At 46.4% G+C, this 18,820-nt stretch overlaps 1 protein-coding gene across 1 annotated transcript; it reads left to right on the forward strand.

Annotated features, from left to right (window-relative positions):
* The first annotated feature begins 838 nt into the window (after window positions 1-838).
* On the forward strand, window positions 839-10,966 carry TIMM17A (translocase of inner mitochondrial membrane 17A). The gene is made up of 6 exons (XM_069756423.1): window positions 839-930; window positions 5,905-6,004; window positions 7,119-7,182; window positions 9,517-9,645; window positions 9,771-9,881; window positions 10,240-10,966. The coding sequence occupies exons 1-6, from the start codon at window positions 905-907 to the stop codon at window positions 10,311-10,313; spliced, it is 504 nt and encodes a 167-aa protein (XP_069612524.1). The 5' UTR covers window positions 839-904; the 3' UTR covers window positions 10,314-10,966.
* Window positions 10,967-18,820: the final 7,854 nt, after the last annotated feature.

The raw sequence follows: 18,820 nt of genomic DNA on the forward strand, positions 1-18,820 counted from the left end.
GGGACATGTGGGCGGCTGGTTATTGGGGGACATGTGTGCGGCTGGCTATTGTGGGACATGTGGGCGGCTTGTTATTGGGGGACATGTGTGGGGCTGGCTATTGTGGGACATGTGTGCGGCTGGCTATTGTGGGACATGTGGGCGGCTGGCTATTGTAGGACATGTGGGCGGCTGGTTATTGGGGGACATGTGTGGGGCTGGCTATTGTGGGACGTGTGGGGCTGGCTATTGTGGGGCATGTGTGCGGCTGGTTATTGGGGGACATGTGTGGGGCTGGCTATTGGGGGACATGTGTGCATTATTAACCGGGCTTAATGCCACCTTTTATAATAGCAAGGTGGCATTAACCCCTCATTACCATCCATCTGCAGAGAAAACTGCATTAAAAACCGCATCAAAAACCGCACTAAAAACCACATAAAAACGCACCAAAAACCGCACCTGCGTTTTCTACCAAGAGCTGCGTTTTTTAGTGCAGAAAAATCCACAGGGAAATCTGCAACGTGTGAACATGGCCTAAACCACTGCGTTTCCGCGCATTTTTTTCCGCAGCATGGGCACAGCGTTTTCTGTTTCCCATAGGTTTACATTGTAATGTAAACTCATGGGAAACTGCGCTGCGGGCCCGCAGCAAAATCCGCAGCGTGTGCACACGCTGCGGCCCCAGACAGGAGGGTGGAGGAGGGGTCAGGTCAGGTATACCAACCAATAATATGGCCGCGCAGCTTCCCAAGGGCGACAAGTTCCAAGTACAGACGGTTGTTACGGATAGCCTTGTCTGAGCGTTGTCTCCGTGGTAGCAGAGCAGTGACGTCACATCGTGATAACCAATGGATGACGTTCCTATCCAGTCACATGCCTTGCTCTCTTCCTGTGCCTTTTCTTTTCGACCTTCGCAGACATCATGGAGGAGTACACCCGGGAGCCCTGGTAACCGAGACCCCGTTATACTGTGACAGTGTGGGGGGCGGCGGGGAGTGAATGGCCCAATGCTCAGCCTGCTGTGGGGACGGGGCGTAGTGACCGCTCGCTCCTCAGTGACTTCCGACTTCTCACTTGCCGGCTTGTTGCATCAGGTGTGTGACAGATGCGTGTACGCTGTTGTGAGAGCCTGACACAGGCAGTAGGCGACCATGGGTGATTCCACTGTGCCCTGTCATGGTGGGGCTGAGCCATGAGCTCCACTGGTGATGGATGCATCCTGTATGCTCCTCTTATGGAGCACATGATTACCTCTGTGGCCGCAGTCCTCCATCCTCTTATGGAGCACATGATTACCTCTGTGGCCGCAGTCCTCCATCCTCTTATGGAGCACATGATTACCTCTGTGGCCGCAGTCCTCCATCCTCTTATGGAGCACATGATTACCTCTGTGGCCGCAGTCCTCCATCCTCTTATAGAGCACATGATTACCTCTGTGGCCGCAGTCCTCCATCCTCTTATGGAGCACATGATTACCTCTGTGGCCGCAGTCCTCCATCCTCTTATTGAGCACATGATTACCTCTGTGGCCGCAGTCCTCCATCCTCTTATGGAGCACATGATTACCTCTGTGGCCGCAGTCCTCCATCCTCTTATGGAGCACATGATTACCTCTGTGGCCGCAGTCCTCCATCCTCTTATAGAGCACATGATTACCTCTGTGGCCGCAGTCCTCCATCCTCTTATGGAGCACATGATTACCTCTGTGGCCGCAGTCCTCCATCCTCTTATAGAGCACATGATTACCCCTATGGCCGCAGTCCTCCATCCTCTTATGGAGCACATGATTACCTCTGTGGCCGCAGTCCTCCATCCTCTTATAGAGCACATGATTACCCCTATGGCCGCAGTCCTCCATCCTCTTATGGAGCACATGATTACCTCTATGGCCGCAGTCCTCCATCCTCTTATGGAGCACATAATTACCTCTATGGCCGCAGTCCTTCCATCTTATGGAGCACATGATTACCCCTGTGGCCGCAGTCCTCCATCCTCTTATGGAGCACATGATTACCTCTATGGCCGCAGTCCTTCCATCTTATGGAGCACATGATTACCTCTGTGGCCGCAGTCCTCCATCCTCTTATGGAGCACATGATTACCTCTGTGGCCGCAGTCCTCCATCCTCTTATAGAGCACATGATTACCCCTATGGCCGCAGTCCTCCATTCTCTTATGGAGCACATGATTACCTCTGTGGCCGCAGTCCTCCATCCTCTTATGGAGCACATGATTACCTCTGTGGCCGCAGTCCTCCATCCTCTTATGGAGCACATGATTACCTCTGTGGCCGCAGTCCTCCATCCTCTTATGGAGCACATGATTACCTCTGTGGCCGCAGTCCTCCATCCTCTTATAGAGCACATGATTACCTCTGTGGCCGCAGTCCTCCATCCTCTTATGGAGCACATGATTACCTCTGTGGCCGCAGTCCTCCATCCTCTTATAGAGCACATGATTACCCCTATGGCCGCAGTCCTCCATCCTCTTATGGAGCACATGATTACCTCTGTGGCCGCAGTCCTCCATCCTCTTATAGAGCACATGATTACCCCTATGGCCGCAGTCCTCCATCCTCTTATGGAGCACATGATTACCTCTATGGCCGCAGTCCTCCATCCTCTTATGGAGCACATAATTACCTCTATGGCCGCAGTCCTTCCATCTTATGGAGCACATGATTACCCCTGTGGCCGCAGTCCTCCATCCTCTTATGGAGCACATGATTACCTCTATGGCCGCAGTCCTTCCATCTTATGGAGCACATGATTACCTCTGTGGCCGCAGTCCTCCATCCTCTTATGGAGCACATGATTACCTCTGTGGCCGCAGTCCTCCATCCTCTTATAGAGCACATGATTACCCCTATGGCCGCAGTCCTCCATTCTCTTATGGAGCACATGATTACCTCTGTGGCCGCAGTCCTCCATCCTCTTATGGAGCACATGATTACCCCTATGGCCGCAGTCCTCCATCCTCTTATGGAGCACATGATTACCTCTGTGGCCGCAGTCCTCCATCCTCTTATAGAGCACATGATTACCCCTATGGCCGCAGTCCCTCCATCCTCTTATGGAGCACATGATTACCTCTGTGGCCGCAGTCCTCCATCCTCTTATGGAGCACATGATTACCTCTGTGGCCGCAGTCCTCCATCCTCTTATAGAGCACATGATTACCCCTATGGCCGCAGTCCTCCATCCTCTTATGGAGCACATGATTACCTCTATGGCCGCAGTCCTCCATCCTCTTATGGAGCACATAATTACCTCTATGGCCGCAGTCCTTCCATCTTATGGAGCACATGATTACCCCTGTGGCCGCAGTCCTCCATCCTCTTATGGAGCACATGATTACCTCTATGGCCGCAGTCCTTCCATCTTATGGAGCACATGATTACCCCTGTGGCCGCAGTCCTCCATCCTCTTATGGAGCACATAATTACCTCTATGGCCGCAGTCCTTCCATCTTATGGAGCACATGATTACCTCTGTGGCCGCAGTCCTCCATCCTCTTATGGAGCACATGATTACCTCTGTGGCCACAGTCCTCCATCCTCTTATAGAGCACATGATTACCCCTATGGCCGCAGTCCTCCATTCTCTTATGGAGCACATGATTACCTCTGTGGCCGCAGTCCTCCATCCTCTTATGGAGCACATGATTACCCCTATGGCCGCAGTCCCTCCATCCTCTTATGGAGCACATGATTACCTCTGTGGCCGCAGTCCTCCATCCTCTTATGGAGCACATGATTACCCCTATGGCCGCAGTCCTCCATCCTCTTATGGAGCACATGATTACCTCTGTGGCCGCAGTCCTCCATCCTCTTATAGAGCACATGATTACCCCTATGGCCGCAGTCCCTCCATCCTCTTATGGAGCACATGATTACCTCTGTGGCCGCAGTCCTCCATCCTCTTATAGAGCACATGATTACCCCTATGGCCGCAGTCCTCCATCCTCTTATGGAGCACATGATTACCTCTATGGCCGCAGTCCCTCCATCCTCTTATGGAGCACATGATTACCCCTGTGGCCGCAGTCCTCCATCCTCTTATGGAGCACATAATTACCTCTATGGCCGCAGTCCTTCCATCTTATGGAGCACATGATTACCTCTGTGGCCGCAGTCCTCCATCCTCTTATGGAGCACATGATTACCCCTATGGCCGCAGTCCTCCATCCTCTTATAGAGCACATGATTACCCCTATGGCCGCAGTCCTCCATCCTCTTATGAAGCACATGATTACCCCTATGGCCGCAGTCCTCCATCCTCTTATGGAGCACATGATTACCCCTATGGCCGCAGTCCTCCATCCTCTTATGGAGCACATGATTACCCCTATGGCCGCAGTCCTCCATCCTCTTATGGAGCACATAATTACCTCTATGGCCGCAGTCCTTCCATCTTATGGAGCACATGATTACCCCTGTGGCCGCAGTCCTCCATCCTCTTATGGAGCACATAATTACCTCTATGGCCGCAGTCCTTCCATCTTATGGAGCACATGATTACCCCTGTGGCCGCAGTCCTCCATCCTCTTATGGAGCACATGATTACCCCTGTGGCCGCAGTCCTCCATCCTCTTATGGAGCACATGATTACCTCTATGGCCGCAGTCCTTCCATCTTATAGAGCACATGATTACCCCTATGGCCGCAGTCCTCCATCCTCTTATGGAGCACATAATTACCTCTATGGCCGCAGTCCTTCCATCTTATGGAGCACATGATTACCCCTGTGGCCGCAGTCCTCCATCCTCTTATGGAGCACATGATTACCTCTATGGCCGCAGTCCTTCCATCTTATGGAGCACATGATTACCCCTGTGGCCGCAGTCCTCCATCCTCTTATAGAGCACATGATTACCCCTATGGCCGCAGTCCTCCATCCTCTTATGGAGCACATGATTACCCCTATGGCCGCAGTCCTCCATCCTCTTATGGAGCACATGATTACCCCTGTGGCCGCAGTCCCTCCATCCTCTTATGGAGCACATGATTACCCCTGTGGCCGCAGTCCTCCCATCCTCTTATGGAGCACATGATTACCTCTATTGCCGCAGTCCTTCCATCTTATGGAGCACATGATTACCCCTGTGGCCGCAGTCCTCCATCCTCTTATAGAGCACATGATTACCCCTATGGCCGCAGTCCTCCATCCTCTTATGGAGCACATGATTACCCCTATGGCTGCAGTCCTTCCATCCTCTTATGGAGCACATGATTACCCCTATGGCCGCAGTCCTTCCATCCTCTTATGGAGCACATGATTACCCCTATGGCTGCAGTCCTCCCATCCTCTTATGGAGCACATGATTACACCTATGGCCGCAGTCCCTCCATCCTCTTATGGAGCACATGATTACACCTATGGCCGCAGTCCTTCCATCATCTTATGGAGTGGAGCACATGATTACACCTATGGCCGCAATCCCTCCATCCTCTTATGGAGCATATGATTACCCCTATGGCCGCAGTCCCTCCATCCTCTTATGGAGCACATGATTACCCCTATGGCTGCAGTCCTCCCATCCTCTTATGGAGCACATGATTACACCTATGGCCGCAGTCCCTCCATCCTCTTATGGAGCACATGATTACACCTATGGCCGCAGTCCTTCCATCATCTTATGGAGTGGAGCACATGATTACACCTATGGCCGCAATCCCTCCATCCTCTTATGGAGCACATGGTTACACCTATGGCCGCAGTACTTGCATGCTGCATGTTCAGATCACTGTACTAAAGATGCTGAAGGCCCCAGCAGTCATGTCGGCGTATGTCATGCTGGCACTTACCGTAATTGCCCGCTGCCTTCCTGGAGATCCTGCTTTCTTAGGCTAAGGTTGTCCCCGACTTTCCAGTAATGAGGCCTGGCAGATTACATTAATACTCTGTACATCTCTGTCTCTAGCCCGTGGAGGATTGTAGATGACTGTGGCGGTGCCTTTACCATGGGCATTATTGGAGGGGGCATTTTTCAAGCCATCAAAGGATTCAGAAACTCTCCCCAGGTAAGAATAGTGTTCAGTACAGCAGATTTCACCAGGAATTATATCGGTCACTTAGGTCCTGTGTATAAATGTATAGTTCTGTAGTGCAGTGGTGGGGACCACACCAGGAACTGAGACCCTTCTTATTGAATCTGAGGGGACTTTAAACCTTATGGGAAGTTTGGGTGGTGGCCATCAAGAAGGTACATACAGTGTCTGGCAACTGGCAGTGCTCCCTCGAGCTTGTACATAAGGTTTATCATGGAGAGCAGCGGACGTGTTCACATTGAGTAAAGTGTTGGAGATCTTGAAAAGCAAAGATGCGTAGATGCCCTGTATAGAACCATTCTGGGGAGGGCTTTATTTAAGGGGTATTCCAGCAAATGATTGTTATTCTTTGATAAAAGGAAAGTTACATTATACAACTGTAAAGTGCCGTATACTAGGAATTCCTCAGGTTTTTTAAAGGGGTATTCCAGTCTCAGCAATTTATGGCTGTATGTGGCGGGCAGAGGAGAATGATATCCCAGAAACAGCCGAGCTGGTAGTGCTGCCCCTTTTTTGTCTTCTGTCTTTTTCTGTGGGAGGTACATAAATGTTTCTATAACTCCGGGAACCTCTGGCAACTGCACATACACAGGTATTCAATATCAATCATTAAGGGCAAAGATGGAATTTACCACTTTAAAGTTGTTTTCCCACAAAGTACATGTTAATCAATAGATCTTTGAATAATAATGATTTCCACAATTGGATGTGTTAAATGTTCCTGTGCTGAGATAATCTTATAAATGTGCCCCTGCTGTGTGCGGTGTTTTGGCTGTGTCTGACTTTGCAGGAACATGGTCTGATCATACCACATCTCCTGGGCAGGGGAGGAAGCAAAAGAGAGTAAACAGACAGGACAGCAGGGGAACGCAGGCGATTCTTTTTGTGAGGTAAAACATTTCTCTGCCTGTTGTTAAGCAATGTTTTACCTCAAAGAATCATTTGTGATCCCCTGCTGCACTGTCCATATACTCTTTTCCTTTCTTTTGCTCTGGGTGCAATCACTTGGCCTTCTGAGTTGCTCCTCAATAGTCCTTAATCGATGTGTCCAGGAATAATTGGTAATCTTCTGACCTATCATTTGCAGGGTGTCCAGCACCGTATGAAGGGCAGTTTTTTTGCTATACGAACCCGGGCCCCACAGCTAGGAGGTAAGACAAAGCTTCATTCCTTTCCCCCCTCATGTAGATATGGTGACTGTAAGTTTCTGTATTATCAGTTTTACTACATAACATAACTGTCATCCTGATGTTGGACCATTCAAGGTTATGCATCATTCTGTGGTTTCTGTTATGGAAACTGTAACCCTTGACTGTACTTCACAAAGACCTTGGGCTACAAAGTGTTCTCCTCAAGTGAAAATAAATGTGGGCGAATATAGCAAAACAGGACACTTTCCCGGTTAATCTCAATGAACTAACACTGCAGTAGTGTCTACAATAATAGAAGGAACTCGTGAACGATTGCAGCATGTTAGGAATATCAATATATACTTTAATGCGCATGGATATAGCGCAAGTTCTGCTGACATAGGTCATGGACAAAAATGCGGACTTTGCCAACAAAGGATATATAACAAAATATTAAGATGAACTTTTCTTAATGACCAAATACTTATATTCCACCATAATTTGCAAAATAAATCTTACCAAAATCCGATAAGGTGATTTTCTGGGTTTGCTTTCTCATTTTGTCTTTCAGGCTATGTGCACACGTTGCAGATTTTCTGCGGATCCGCAGCGGTTTTTTTCCACTCAGAAACGTTGCAGATCCGCAAGTGATTTACAGTACAATGCAAATCAATGGGAAAAAAAATGCTGTGCTAATGGTGCGGAAAATTCCGCACGGAAAACGCAGCGGATCAAAAGGAGGAGCATGTCACTTCTTTGTGCGGATCTGCAGCGTTCCTGCACCCATTCCATTCTAGAAATCCGCAGGGGTAAAAACTCATGAAATCCGCAACAAAAACGCACAAAATCCGCATAACAAACACGCAGATTTTGATTCCACACGCAAATCCGCAACGTGTACACATAGCCTCATAGTTGTGGTCTACCTATGATGTCAGTTACAGGCCTCTCACAATTGGTGGCAGACTAAATGCTTTTTTATCCCCACTGTAGAATTTGCGACTATTGGAGACCAATATCAATTAGACCCTAAATATATTTATTAGAGAAAAAAAACTTTATTTATATAAATAAAGACTTTGACATCCTTTAGGAGTCCAAGTAAAATGTAAGAGAAGCCAACTAGCTAATTGCCAGCATAACCACGAGTAGACAGCTGGCTCCATATCTGAACATGTACGTCTGATAACTGTTATTTTACTGTTGTATCCCAGAGCACCCTGAGCACTGTTTCTTAGTTTCTAAGAGAAGCTATCGTCTTAATTATGTCATAAATCAATGGTACATGTTGAGATATTATTATACATTTATTCCATGGCGCTTTACATGTGAAGATATTACAAAGTTGCTTATTTTCTCAGTGATATCTGCTTCTTTGCCTAGACACATCTTTCAGTGTCAATTCTTCAGTAAAAGCTGTATTCAGCGAAGTCCCTTTACTGAGATAGATGACAGCTGGTGGACATTCTGCTAAGTTCTCCTGAGACAGTTCCATTTCTCCACCAACTCTCATCCTGGTAATGGGAGAGTCTGTCCTCGCTGCAGACTGACTTTCCCCTTGAATGGAGAATTTTGAGAATGAATAATCCGTTCAAGGCAGGGAAAAGAACAGATTTTTCTGATTAAGATAGATTACAAAGTCTTTCATTTTCACCCGTACTATTGAGATAGATAAATCTGTGAATGTTTTATGGTTTTCACAGTACAATTGTCTAGTAAATGACTGCTGCAGTGCCTTAGGGTGAAGGTGTACCCTGCTTAGTGCAGCTTTATCCTCACCGCATGTATACTTGTAATCCTGGCCTGTGTGTTTGCGTCAGGTAGTGACATTTACATATGTTTCTATTAAAGAGTAATCATCATTATATTTTATGTCATAAATCTATAGTTAACTTTGTAATATATCTTATCAGAGAAATTTGCTCCCTTCTCCACCAGGACTGATGATTCTCCGTTCTCAGGTAAAATCTGTCTTCAGTGAAGACAGATTTCCCCGTTACTAAGCGAGGAGATGATAGTTGGTGCTCAGAAGTTTCTACGAAGAACTGTAACTCATTTCCCGTGAACCTGCTGCACAAGGTCTCTTGCTTCTCCTCCTCTTCTCCATAGAACTTTATGACCACCAATTATCAGCTCCTATCTCAGTAATGGGAAAATGTGTCTACACTGAATACAGATTTTACCAAAGAATTGAGAGGAAAAGATCAGTCCGGGTGGTGAAAGAAGCACATTTTCTCTGATCAGATATTATAAAGTTTCTTATTTTTATGTGCATTATTGATTTAGGAAATAAAAAGGAATATGACAGTGAATCTCTTAAACACTAATTCTTGTGTCTGCATTTATTTTTTTAAGGTAGCTTTGCCGTATGGGGTGGTCTATTCTCTATGATAGACTGCAGTATGGTTAAAATCCGGGGGAAGGAAGATCCCTGGAATTCTATCACGAGTGGAGCTATGACTGGGGCAATCTTGGCTGCCAGAAGTAAGTATCTGGACTCCCAAAGAACCGTGTGTGTTTTCTGACCACGTTAGATTTTGTAGTTTTTGATTTTGTAACACTGCGCTTTACTGTAGTACTTAGTTTGCCAATTTTTCTGATTTTGTCAGATGGTCCTGTTGCCATGGTGGGCTCTGCTGCAATGGGTGGAATCCTTTTGGCCTTGATAGAAGGAGCAGGAATCTTATTGACACGATTTGCCTCTTCCCAGTTTGTGAATGGTGAGTGAAGCTGCAGAGATATTTTGATTGCAGCTTTGAGTCACAGGGGACGTTCATGAGTTTTAGTTTGGTGGTTGTGTCTATGGGCTTGTTCTTCAGATGTGCTTCTGTTTAGTCCATGTGTTGTCTGTGCAACCCACCACAGGCAGACCAATTGTAGCAATGTTATAATCCACATGGACCGTTTTCCATACATCCGATAGTCCGCGAGTTCCTGCACCCGTCCACGATGCGGACAAGCACACAAAGCCAACCATATCCACAATTTGTGGACATTACTGGTCTGAGGATTACTTGGTGGTCATCGATCTGGAGTTTATGATAGATATATCATTTTTCCCACCTCTTCTTTCTTTAGGTCCACCAATACCGGAAGACTCATCCCAGCTGAGCACACCATCCCCTTTTGGTAGTTACCAACAGTACCAGTGAAAGAATGATATGAAGGACTTGAAATGCATTGCCTGGAACAGTTACCGCCATACCATGTGCACATTTGGATCCTTTAGCTTCTGAATTATGGTTGTGGCTGTGGATGCATGGACTGCTAAGGAACCTGGAACACAAATATGACAGCACCTATTGTATTAGTTACATGGTTAGAATGATCCAATAAGGGCTATGAGTACCCTGAATATAGTAGTTAAAATGTCACAGATTCCGCCCTTGAACACTTAAAGTATGGGTGTAACTAATATATCGTTTGATTTTATGTTGACCCAAACAAACATATAATCAAAGGCATTTTAAAGCCTAAAAATATTTGGCATTATGAGAAAGTAATGCTGAAATGGAATGTTACTGGAGCAGAAACTTCTTCAGCAGATCTTGAAAAAAAAACAAAAACCTCAGCAATTTTTAACTACTGTTGCAAGAAATGTTGTCGTACCTGTACACTATAGGTCTGTATCAATTATATTTTGTATCCAATGGATATTGTGCTGTACACTGTTTGTCGCATGTTTTCAGCTTTACATGGCAATGTTTTAATACTAAAGTACCATGCTGGTGTTCCAAAGTTTCTATGTATTGAAATGATCATGATGCATACTTTTTCTATAAAAGTAATAGATTTAATAATTACATTCACTGTAGAACAAACGGTGTCTACATTATATTATGTATATTTTTTACTATTTTTATTTCAAATTTTACCATTACAAAAAAAGGCCGCCTCAAAAGTTAGAAAATTGTCATAACCCTCCTTTGCTTTAATTAAATGTAATTAATATAATTTAAATCTTCAAAATGGGGTCACTTTTTGGAGTTCTCTGCTGTTTTGGTATTTCAGGGGCTCTGCAGACTGGTGCGACGTATCTATTCCAGCATAATCTGCGCTCCGAAAGACATGGCTTCTCCCCTGCCTTGCGAGAATGAAACATTTACAGCTAATATAACATTTCAGTGGTAAAAATATTTTTTTTTTCCAATGGGACAATGTATTACATTTCTGTTGGACACTCATAGGTTGAAAATACTCTATACACCCCTGAAGGAACTTTGATTTTGTGTATCTTCAAACATGGTCACTCATGGGGATTTTTTGCTGTTCTGCCGCCTTAGGAGCTCCGCTCATGCGACATGCATCACCATCTATTCCAGGTAAAAATTGCACCCCAAAGGTCAAACAGTGCTCCTTCCAATCCAAACCTGCCGTAGGATCTAGCCACTTACGGGGGCTTCACTGCATTCAGGAGAAATTGCAGAACAAATTGTAGGATCTGCTTTATTACTTATTGTTATATGAAAAAATTAAGGCTAAAGTAACATTTTAGTGGGAAAAATAATTTTTTAAATTTGGACCGTTAATCTTATATTATGGGTTTAACATGCTCAACAAACCCCTTGTTGAATTTCTTGAAGGGATTAGTTTCCAAAATGGGGTCGCTAGTGGAGGAAGGGCACCTCATGAGCTCAGCAGATTTGACATGGCATCAATTTGTTCCAGTCAAATTTGCACTCCTTTCCTTCTGAGCCCTGCGGAGTGCCTAAACAGCAATATTTGACCACATATGGGCTAGTGCCAGTTTCATGAAAAATTACATAACAAATTATGTGGTCTATCTTCTATTACCCCTTGTGAAAATGATACACTTTAGAGTAAAGCTAGTTTTTTTTTTTTTGTAGCAAACATGTCATTTATTTTTGCATCCCAATGTTATAAAGTTACTGAAACACCTGTGGGCACAGAATAGTCACTACAGCCAGTGTCTCAGCAAGGCCTTCTCCCCAATTTGCAAAGCCTTCTTTGAGAGAAGCTAAACTTAGTATCATTGAATGGACCACTTTAAAGGGGTTGTCCACTACTTGGACAATTCCTTCCCAAGCTATGTTATCCCGTTGTTAAATAATAAATCTTATACTCGCCTCCAGTGCCAGCACTAGCTCTCCAAGAAGTATCACATCCGTGGGATGTAAGAGAGCAACAGCCCTTTCTTGCTCCAGATGTATGTAATAAGCTTGAAAGCTGAGAGCGTGTAGCGAGCGCTGATTGGCTGCAGGGATCCCCGAGGTGAATATAAGGGTTATTATTTTAGAAGGAGGAAACAGAGAGATTCAGAAAGGGTAGTCTGTGTAGTGGACAAACTTAACTTTTTTAAAATATCTGCTCGAGCTGTCCAATATCTGCTCGAGCTAAACTCCAGGAGTTATCCAGTGCTAAGCCATCACTGATTACTTGAACCTTGATATTAACCCCTTCATGACCCAGCCTATTTTGACCTTAAAGACCTTGCCGTTTTTTGCAATTCTGACCAGTGTCCCTTTATGAGGTAATAACTCAGGAACACTTCAATGGATCCTAGCGGTTCTGAGATTGTTTTTTCGTGACATATTGGGCTTCATGTTAGTGGTAAATTTAGGTCAATAAATTCTGTGTTTATTTGTGATAAAAACGGAAATTTGGCAAAAATTTTGAAAATTTCGCAATTTTCACATTTTGAATTTTTATTCTGTTAAACAAGAGAGTTATGTGACACAAAATAGTTAATAAATAACATTTCCCACACGTCTACTTTACATCAGCACAATTTTGGAAACAAAATTTTTTTTTTGCTAGGAAGTTATAAGGGTTAAAATTTGACCAGCGATTTCTCATTTTTACAACGAAATTAAAAAAAACTTTTTTTTAGGGACCACCTCACATTTGAAGTCAGTTTGAGGGGTCTATATGGCTGAAAATACCCAAAAGTGACACCATTTTAAAAACTGCACCCCTCAAGGTGCACAAAACCACATTCAAGAAGTTTATTAACCCTTCAGGTGCTTCACAGCAGCAGAAGCAACATGGAAGGAAAAAATGAACATTTAACTTTTTAGTCACAAAAATGATTTTTTAGCAACAATTTTTTTATTTTCCCAATGGTAAAAGGAGAAACTGAACAACGAAAGTTGTTGTCCAATTTGTCCTGAGTACGCTGATACCTCATATGTGGGGGTAAACCACTGTTTGGGCGCACGGCAGGGCTTGGAAGGGAAGGAGCGCCATTTGACTTTTTGAATGAAAAATTGGCTGCACTCTTTAGCGGACACCATGTCACATTTGGAGAGCCCCCGTGTGCCTAAAAATTGGAGCTCCCCCCACAAGTGACCCCATATTGGAAACTAGACGCCCCAAGGAACTTATCTAGATGCATAGTGAGCCCTTTAAAGTCCCAGGAGCTTCACAAATTGATCCGTAAAAATGAAAAAGTACTTTTTTTTCACAAAAAAATTCTTTTCGCCTCAATTTTTTCATTTTCACATGGGCAATAGGATAAAATGGATCCTAAAATTTGTTGAGCAATTTCACCCGAGTACGCCGATACCTCATATGTGGGGGTAAACCACTGTTTTGGCACACGGCAGGGCTCGGAAGGGAAGGCGCGCCTTTTGACTTTTTGAATGGAAAATTAGCTCCAATTGTTAGCGGACACCATGCCGCGTTTGGAGAGCCCCTGTGTGCCTATGCATTGGAGCTCTCCCACAAGTGACCCCATTTTGGAAACTAGACACCCCAAGGAACTTATCTAGATGCATACTGAGCACTTTAAACCCCCAGGTGCTTCACAGAAGTTTATAATGCAGAGCCATGAAAATAAAAAATAATTTTTCTTTTCTCAAAAATGATTTTTTTAGCCTGGAATTTCATATTTTGCCAATGGTAATAGGAGAAATTGGACCCAAAATATTGTTGTCCAGTTTGTCCTGAGTACGCAGATACCCCATATGTGGGGGTAAACCACTGTTTGGGCGCACGCCATTTGGCTTTTTAAATGGAAAATTAGCTCCAATCATTAGCGGACACCATGTCGCGTTTGGAGAGCCCCTGTGTGCTTAAACATTGGAGATGCCCCACAAATGACCCCATTTTTCAAACTAGACCCCCAAAGGAACTAATCTAGATGTGTGGTGAGTACTTTGAACCCTCAAGTGCTTCACAGAAGTTTATAACGCAGAGCCATGAAAATAAAAAAAAAAATTTCTTTTCTCAAAAATGATTTTTTTAGCCCGCAATTTTTTATTTTCCCAAGGGTAACAGGAGAAATTTGACCCCAAAAGTTGTTGTCCAGTTTCTCCTGAGTACGCTGATACCCCAAATGTGGGGGTAAACCACTGTTTAGGCACATGCTGGGGCTCGGAAGTGAAGTAGTGACGTTTTGAAATGCAGACTTTGATGGAATGCTTTGCGGGCGTCACGTTGCGTTTGCAGAGCCCCTGATGTGGCTAAACAGTAGAAACCCCCCACAAGTGACCCCATTTTGGAAACTAGACCCCGAAAGGAACTTATCTAGATGTGAGGTGAGCACTTTGAACCCCCAAGTGCTTCACAGAAGTTCATAACACAGCAGTGAAAATAATAAAAGTTTTCTTTCCTCAAAAATAATTTTTTAGCCCAGAATTTTTTAATTTTCCCAAGGGTAACAGGAGAAATTTGACCCCAAAAGTTGTTGTCCAGTTTCTCCTGAGTACGCTGATACCCCATATGTGGGGGTAAACTACTATTTGGGCACTTGCCGGGGCTCGGAAGTGAAGTAGTGACATTTTGAAATACAGACTTTGATGGAATGCTCTACGGGCGTCACGTTGCGTTTGCAGAGCCCCTAATGTGACTAAACAGTAGAAACCCCCCACAAGTGACCCCATTTTGGAAACTAGACCCCGAAATGAAATTATCTAGATATGTGGTGAGCACTTTCAACCAGAAAATGAAAAGGAATTCCAGCTCAACGAGGCAGTGAAAAGTAAAAACTTGGTACTTTATTCACTTCATATAGGAAGCAGAGGATAAAACATCAGCACAATGAAGATAAAAAACACACTATCTACGCGTTTCAGGTGACAAGGCACCCTTAGTCATGATATCTAGTGTGTGGCCTGTACGGTGCTTTTTATATTAATGACTGGTAGGCACACCAGTACGATAATTGGTAGGAAGGTGATCTACTGAGAGTGAAAACACCTGATGGTATGTGTGGACCAAGCATTGGCCACACAAAAAAAAAAAAAAAGGTTCACAGAACAGGCAGAAAAAGATCAATCAAAAACCACACGTACATATTGTGACGGGGTGTACGGCAGAGCAAGAAGGGACAACAGGCCGAGGGATGATTCAACAGATTTATTATCAAGAACGCTGGAACAACACATGCAGGTAGATCTACAGAGTCCACAATTAGTCCAATGGAACAGGTTCGGGGCACCTCCCGATAATCCTTGTGCCAGGTAACAAAGCAATAGTCCACAATTAGTCCAAGGGATCCCAAAACAATCTCACGAACGACGAGATATGTCCTCAGCTCAAGTCTCGCCCCGTTCGCTTCCACAGTCCTAGATGGGCGTGGGGTCTTGCCTCAGCTAAGAATCCTCACTCCTTCTCCTTCAAGGATCAACTCACATCTGATCTCAAAATAAGAATGGATTGTCTGAGCTCCTAGGATCCGCCCATGAAGGGGTAGGGGTTACACCTTCTATTCAATGGTTGGGTCCACCAGACATTCTAGACTGGTGGGCTCCAGGCAGTCTATGTAATATGTACATTTGACTAGCCACCTGCTGTGAGCAGGGGTGGATTAAGGGTAGCCAGGGCCCCGGGCTGTTCACACACTGTGGGCCCCCCCCCGGTCATGTGACGGGGGTCATGTGACGGGGGGTCATGATATACCCGAACCAGATTATACCAGAAAAATGGCCGGGCCCTACTCTACTGTAACCTATTAAATATTTGTTAAAATCTGCAATACAATTTAGGTATAGCTTGACCAATAATATCACATACAAGGAACAAATACAACCGCACCGTGACCAGACCACAAATTACAACCACAGTGATCGAATAATATCACATACAAGGAACAAATACCACCGCACCATGTCAAGACCACATATTACCACTTGGTGACCAAATAGCACATACAAGGGACAAATACCACAACACCATTTCCAGACCACATATTACCACCACATAGTGACTGAATACTACAATACTGATCAGTAATAAAAAAAAACAACACAATACTATCACCATAAGTGCCAGTATTCACAGGAGATCTGTACTTAGTATGCAGTGTCTGTGTAGAGGTAATACTGAGATCACTGGTGACATTATACACAGGACCTCTATATAGTATACAGTGTATAGTGTCAGTGTATAGGTAACACTGACTCACCAGTGACGTCTCTAGGTGAAGTCCTTCATCTTTCATCCAGCACAGACCGCCATCATTCCTTCCAGCCAGGACTCGTTTCTGCAGGAAATAACACAGTTATCTCGAGCTCCACTTGCAGAACACATTACTTAATTTTTCACAACTTCTACATTACACCACATGAAGAAGAAAAGGCGATATAGTGTCACTCTGCATAATAACAGGACCGCCCCCCCCATTTAAAACAGTATACTCAAAAAATAAAATAAATACATCACTGCAGTAACAATATCCCTTAATTAGCCCCTATGGTAATAATATTCCCCACCCTGGCTCCGTTTATCTCATTCCTGGCTCCAGCCATATGTTCTCCCATCCTGCACTCATGAGTATCCATTCTACCCCATATGATCTCCACATCCTGCCCCATCTGTCTCCATCGTATCCATCCTGCCCCATGATCCAATCCTGCCCCATGTCTCCAATCATGCCCCGTGCCTACATTCTGCCCATGCCTCCAGTCCTGCCCCCAGTGTGTCCAGCATATTACCCCCAGTGTGTCCAGCAATCTGGCCCAGTGTCTCCAGCATTGCCCCAGTGTGTCCAGCAATCATCTGCCCCAGTGTATCCAGCATTGCCCCAGTGTGTCCAGCAATCATCTGCCCCAGTGTCTCCAGCAATCATCTGCCCCAGTGTCTCCAGCAATCATCTGCCCCAGTGTGTCCTCCAGCAATCTGCCCCCAGTGTGTCCTCCAGCAATCTGCCCCCAGTGTGTCCTCCAGCAATCTGCCCCCAGTGTGTCCTCCAGCAATCTGCCCCCAGTGTGTCCTCCAGCAATCTGCCCCCAGTGTGTCCTCCAGCAATCTGCCCCACTGTCTCCAGCATTGCCCCACTGTCTCCAGCAATCTGCCCCCAGTGTGTCCTCCAGCAATCTGCCCCAATGTCTCCAGCATTGCCCCACTGTCTCCAGCAATCTGCCCCACTGTCTCCAGCAATCCGCCCCACTGTCTCCAGTAATCTGCCCCCAGTGTGTCCTCCAGCAATCTGCCCCCAGTGTCCGTCCTCCAGCCATCTGCCCCCAGTGTCCGTCCTCCAGCCATCTGCCCCCAGTGTGCGTCCTCCAGCCATCTGCCCCCAGTGTGCGTCCTCCAGCCATCTGCCCCCAGTGTGCGTCCTCCAGCCATCTGCCCCCAGTGTGCGTCCTCCAGCCATCTGCCCTCAGTGTCCGTCCTCCAGCCATCTGCCCTCAGTGTCCGTCCTCCAGCCATCTGCCCCCAGTGTCCGTCCTCCAGCCATCTGCCCCCAGTGTCCGTCCTCCAGCCATCTGCCCCCAGTGTCCGTCCTCCAGCCATCTGCCCCCAGTGTGCGTCCTCCAGCCATCTGCCCCCAGTGTGCGTCCTCCAGCCATCTGCCCACAGTGTGCGTCCTCCAGCCATCTGCCCCCAGTGTGCGTCCTCCAGCCATCTGCCCCCAGTGTGCGTCCTCCAGCCATCTGCCCTCAGTGTCAGTCCTCCAGCCATCTGCCCTCAGTGTCCGTCCTCCAGCCATCTGCCATCAGTGTCCGTCCTCCAGCCATCTGCCCCCAGTGTGCGTCCTCCAGCCATCTGCCCCCAGTGTGCGTCCTCCAGCCATCTGCCCCCAGTGTCTGTCCTCCAGCCATCTGCCCTCAGTGTCCGTCCTCCAGCCATCTGCCCTCAGTGTCCGTCCTCCAGCCATCTGCCCTCAGTGTGTGTCCGCCGTTATAAAAAAAAAAAAAAAAAACTCCTCACCTGTCCTCGCTCCAGCGCCGTGGTGAGCTCCCTCCAACAGAGCACACTCGCCGGCGACTGACAATGACGTCAGACGCCGGCGACGTGTGCGCGCGGCCGACATCAGCCGCCAGCCTCCAATTGGCTGGCGGCTGGTGTTAACTATTGACGTGCGGGCGCGCGCCCGCACGTCAATAGGAAACCGCCGCAGCGCCGGAAGGGGCCCGGTGAGCAGATGAGAAGGGGCCCGATGCGGGCCCCCTCTCTCTGCCCACCGGTTACGGCAGGAGCACATAAATGCCGGCGACGGCATTCACAGATGATTAGCAGAGGGTCGATCTCTGCGGTAGCCCAGGGCCCCCCCAGACCACAGGGCCCTGGGCTACCGCCCATATTGACCCTCTGATAATCCGCCCCTGGCTGTGAGGAAGAATGGCTATTCCTCCACTAGTGATGTTGACAAAGCTTAATTACATTAGAGCTTAGGGCTGCAAGTATTGGGGGAAGGAGACATTGTTACAGGTGAACTCCCAGCCAAGAAAATACATAAATTACAGCTAATAGA

Source organism: Ranitomeya imitator, chromosome 3 (genome assembly GCF_032444005.1).
Source record: "Ranitomeya imitator isolate aRanImi1 chromosome 3, aRanImi1.pri, whole genome shotgun sequence".
NCBI classification, from domain to species: domain Eukaryota; kingdom Metazoa; phylum Chordata; class Amphibia; order Anura; family Dendrobatidae; genus Ranitomeya; species Ranitomeya imitator.